This window comes from Hipposideros armiger, unplaced genomic scaffold, assembly GCF_001890085.2.
Source record: "Hipposideros armiger isolate ML-2016 unplaced genomic scaffold, ASM189008v1 scaffold_149, whole genome shotgun sequence".
In the NCBI taxonomy this organism is placed as follows: domain Eukaryota; kingdom Metazoa; phylum Chordata; class Mammalia; order Chiroptera; family Hipposideridae; genus Hipposideros; species Hipposideros armiger.
In genome coordinates, this window is record NW_017731499.1 from 1,687,066 (window position 1) to 1,691,780 (window position 4,715).

At 52.8% G+C, this 4,715-nt stretch overlaps 1 protein-coding gene across 1 annotated transcript in view; it reads right to left on the bottom strand.

Annotated features, from left to right (window-relative positions):
• Positions 1–3,207: 3,207 nt before the first annotated feature.
• PRM3 (protamine 3) overlaps positions 3,208–4,715 on the bottom strand; it is a 5,585-nt gene continuing 4,077 nt past the window's right edge. The window contains exon 2 of the mRNA XM_019650881.1: positions 3,208–3,362. Coding sequence (XP_019506426.1) covers positions 3,208–3,362 — 155 coding nt within the window. The remainder of the gene's footprint in view (positions 3,363–4,715) is intronic.

A 4,715-nucleotide genomic window follows, 5' to 3' on the forward strand; every position in this document is an offset into this window, starting at 1 on the left:
CCTTCTGTAGCCTTTTGAAAAAGAAAGTTGTGGTTATCAGGTCGTCCAGGGGATCTGGGTGGGGCTAGGGTTTGGGGACTGCCAGAGGGGGTGCGGTCCCAGGGCTTCATGAGCCTCCCACTGCCCTCTGGGCCGTGGCCTGGAGGCATCAGGGGTGCCCAGAGTAAGGGGAACACGCCAAACCTCTGCGGTGTCGCCTGTGCCCGCAGGCACGTCTGCGGCGTCTCCGGCGTCTCCGGCAGGAGCAGCGCCGTCTCCTGTGGACCCTATACAGCCTCCTGCGGGAGCAGTGCCTGCGTCTATAGCGATAGTGGCCTCTGAGCGTCCATCCCTCGGCCTGGATGTCGTCGGGGTTCTGCTCCTGCTCTTGCTCCTGGCCCCCCTGCTGTGGGTGTTCACTGGGACTCCTCGTGCGGTGTTGGACCATTGTGAGCACAGGTCAGGTGCTGAGGCTGAGGCTGTAGCTGGCGTGGGGGCAGGGGAGGGGGCCTGCCTACCTGCTCTTGCTGTTATTGTTGGTCTGGTCTGCTGGCAGCTCTTTGGGGACTTGTATATAAGGGGGGCCGCCACTGTGACGGCGCCCCCACCCTCCATTGTCCTCACCCTCTGAAGGCAGCACAGAGCAGGGTTCCACAGCCAGCAGGGCCCAGAAGGGCAAGCCACCCCCTTGCCCTGCCTGTAAAGCATGTTCCCGATCCCCTGTAGCAGGTGGGACTCTCGCCAACCTTTTCTTGTCCAAATGGAAGCCCTCATCTCACCCAGGTGGCGGGAATCCACACGTCGCCACTCCTGAAGCTTCCTCACCACCTTAGGGGCTGTGCCATGTGGTCTGGGTGGGACTCTGCATTACTGCTTATCTGTGCACACACTTACCCAGTGGTTACTATAGGCCAGGGATTCATTCACTTTCCATACATTTACTCCTCTGATTATAATTCCCCATTTTCCATGGGGGAAACAGGCATGGAGAGGTTAAGAGACTTGCTCAGGGTCACTCTGCAAATAAGGAGCAAGGCTGAGCCTCAGAGTCCGTGCCCTTGGCCCTCCACCCCCTTTACAGCACTCTCACTGTACTTTCATGATCCCTTTACCCTGGCGGTAACCCCGAGTGTGGTTCCCGAGCCACCCTTGGGATTACACTGCAGTGTCCCAGAGAAGTCCCTTACCTGCCCCCTGAGATCCTGCGGTGTCCTCCTGTGATCGCCAACGAGAATGCCGGCCGATGACAAATTGCAGTGTTTTTTATTTGATTACATTATTGAATAAAATTATATTATTTTTTATAATTATTTATTATATTATAATTTATGATTTTGTGTTTCAAACTTTATCATACCTGGGATGCCTATTAGACTCTTGTTTGGACAGATTTAAGTGAGTAATTCCTAAGAATTACAGGCCTACAATATAAAACAACAAATTTCCATGCAAAACAATGGACCGCTTTGGGTACAAAATTACTGACATAGTCAGACCGCCAGGGAGGTTAAAATCCGGAATCGGAGTCCTAGGTTTAAGATGCCCGTACCTTCATCCCTGAGCCCGTGAATCTTTCCTTGAGAAACGGACTTTCGGGCTGTGAGTTATGGATCTGGGTACTGGCAGCTCATCCTAGATTGTCCAGGTGGGTTCACATGTACCCACATGGGTCACATGGGTCCTTAAAAGATGGAAAAGAGAAGCAGGAAGGTCACAGGAAGAGAGACTTGAAGATGCTACTCCAGTGGCTTTGAAGATGGCGGTGGGGGCCTCTAGGAGCTGGGAGAGAAGGAACACAGCCCTGCCCACACCTTGATTTTCACCCTGTAAGACCCATTTTGGAATTCTGCAAGATAATAAAACATTTATTTTGGGGTAGTTTGTTACAGTGGCCATTGGAAACTAATACAGAGGCTTAATTCCACCCTGGTGCTCATAATACATTATTATTAGTGTCCCCAGGCTCCGGGGGCTCTCGTAGGCCCAGGCCATACCCCCATCTCCTTGGCTAGAGCCTTTCCCAGGAAGGAGGGCGTGGTCTTTGTCCAGGCATCTGTCATCATCGCCTGACTGGGGTCATGGAAGCCGTTTCAGCGCCCACTCAGTGTGCTCACCTGACCCTGAAAAGATGGGGTCACCCATACCTGTCTTGCAAGCTCCATGTGAGGCCTAGAGGTGGTGAATGCAGACTATCTGTACCATGGTGCCCGACACCTGGAGGTCATGGCCATGTTTCTGAGGTGCTGGATGGCCCTGTCAGCCCTGTCAGCCTCGGAGCTCCGGGTCACGGGTGAAATGCCCTCCGCTTTGCTCTGCCACCATGAGATTGCCGCCATGAGATTATGAAAAGTCTGAGGCAAGCAGACTGATTTTTTTCAAGTGTCTTGTAAACCATCACATCTCCCTGGGTTCCAAGCCCCCAGCGCATCATAATGGGCTGGGAGGGCAGATGACAAGATGGTACAGGTTACCTTGTTTCCTCCTCATAGGACTGAGGGTTAAGTGTGAAAGCTTAGCTCAACCACTACCTGGACAAGTGACCCATTGGGCTGAAATAAACCTGTGGGCTCTATGGAGACTGGTGGGATACAGTGATGAGCTTGAGCTGGTAAAGGTTTACCTGGCTCTCTGGGGTGGGGCAGCAGGGAGTAAGCCCTAATTTGTAGCATTTGTACAAATTTCTGTGGTCCAACAGAAAGCCACAGCACAGAGGAGGGAGATGCAAAACAGAAATTAGCATGACCCGGCCACTGGAGGGGGAGGGATCTGTAAACAGGTGGTTGATGAGGCAGATTTGGGTTGTGACTTGGTAGTCAGGAGAGTGTGACAACTGTCACTCCTACCCCCTCTTCCCAGCATCCCCAAGCCCTCTTCTAATCCCCAAGCCTTCCTCTCCCGCGCCCCTTCTCAAGGCAAACAGACGCAAAGAGACAAGAGTGACTTTTCAACGTTTATTGACAGGCGGCGTTGTTCGTTAGCAGGCTCCTGTTCATTTCATTGGGATGGTGGCACTTTCAAGATGTGGCAAGAGGGTTTTGAAGGCTGGTAAAATTGAGGCAGGTGTGTGATGGACTTGCTGGATCGTGCCTGTAGCATCTTATCTTCTTCTTCTATACCTCATGGTGTAGCGGCGGTAGCATGCTGTAGGGAGAAAACAGAGAGAGGAAATTTGAGTGGGGGGCTAAGCCCCCATGTCCACAACACTTCCCTGCCACCCAAGGACCCCCCTTACTTCTCCTCCGCCTCCCACAACTGCGCCTCCTTCGTCTGCGACATCTTCGTCTCCGACGGCGGCATCTGCTCCGGCTTTGGCTGCGGCAACATCTGTATCTGGCCATGGTGCTGGATGGATTCGGCCTGGATGCTCAGAGCAGGGGCACCACCTTGGCTGAGCCAGCCAACCTGTGAGCTGTGAGCCAGGGGCTGCCTCCTGGGCCTTTTATAGACACGGGGCTTTGTGAGGTCACAGAGGCCTATACTTCACAGACCATGGCCAGAGCTGCCCTGCATCATGTCCATATATGGGCATGTGGGAGGCCCTTGGTGAGGGCGGGGCGGGGCCATCCCTGTCACCACCAGCTGGGAGATACAATGACATACATCTCTGTCAGGGCAGTCCCTTGAGTCAGTTAACAAAATATTATTGAGGGCCGGCCGAGTGGCGCGTTGGTTAAGAGCTGGCTTGGGATGCCAGAGGGCCCCGGTTCAGATCCCACATATGAGGGCCAGTGACACTGCCCTCTACNTGAACTGATGGGTGGTCCTGGGACCTGCCCGGCAACCCCACCTCCACAGCAAGATTTAAATTCAGGAGATTTACAGCCAGGTTCAACCCCAGTTTATACTGCTGCCTGATCTTGGGAAGGCCGTTTCTAGGCTTGGCTTCCTTATCTGACAAAGGGATGTCATCCCTTCCTTCCTGGTATTCTTGTGAGCCTGAGAAGCCTGTCAAGGATGCTCTCAAAAGCTTCCTCCGATTCCTGCCTCTGAACTCTACTCCCCTTCCTGCTAATGAAGCCCCGCCTACCGTTGGGATCACTCCAGTCCCCACTCAGACCTCCTAGCACCTATGGAAGAAAGCCCAAGCCTGTGTTTGTACAAGAGACCCTACCAGAGCACAACGCAGCACCCCCCACCCCGCCTTGGCTAACGCCCTTGGCTGCTCTTGGCCTGCGCCTCCGCACTTCTCCCCCCATGATGCTCTCTCCATCTCCATCCCCTCTCCCCTGGCAGGGCCCCCAGCCCAAGTCTACTTCTTCCTCTCTGTTGCTCATGCATAACTTTGTCTTTTGTTATGAGGCTTTGCTATCATCTGCTGTGGATTGATTGATAGATTGATTAGATATTTATTGGTCATTTGAAATGTGCCCGGCACTTTTAGGCACTTGAGATACTTTAGTGGACAGAACTGAGAAATTCCCTACCCTCCTTACGTTATACTGGAGTAAGACCGTAAGTAGAACATATGATCAGGAAATTATAAAGTATGTTCTGAATGGAGAAGGACTATGGGTCCTCAGAGCCAGGGGGTCGGTGCTGTGGCTGAAGGACATGGCACACGCCACACCTGAAGGGCTTGTCTCCTGCACCAATCTTCTGATGCGCACATAGGTCTGAGGACTTGGTCACACTCGGCACAAGTAAATGTCCTTTCTTTCTTGTGTCTGCTCTGGGGGACTTTTAACTGAGAGAAATAAGTAAAGATTTTGGGACACATTTCACGTTTGTTTGATTTG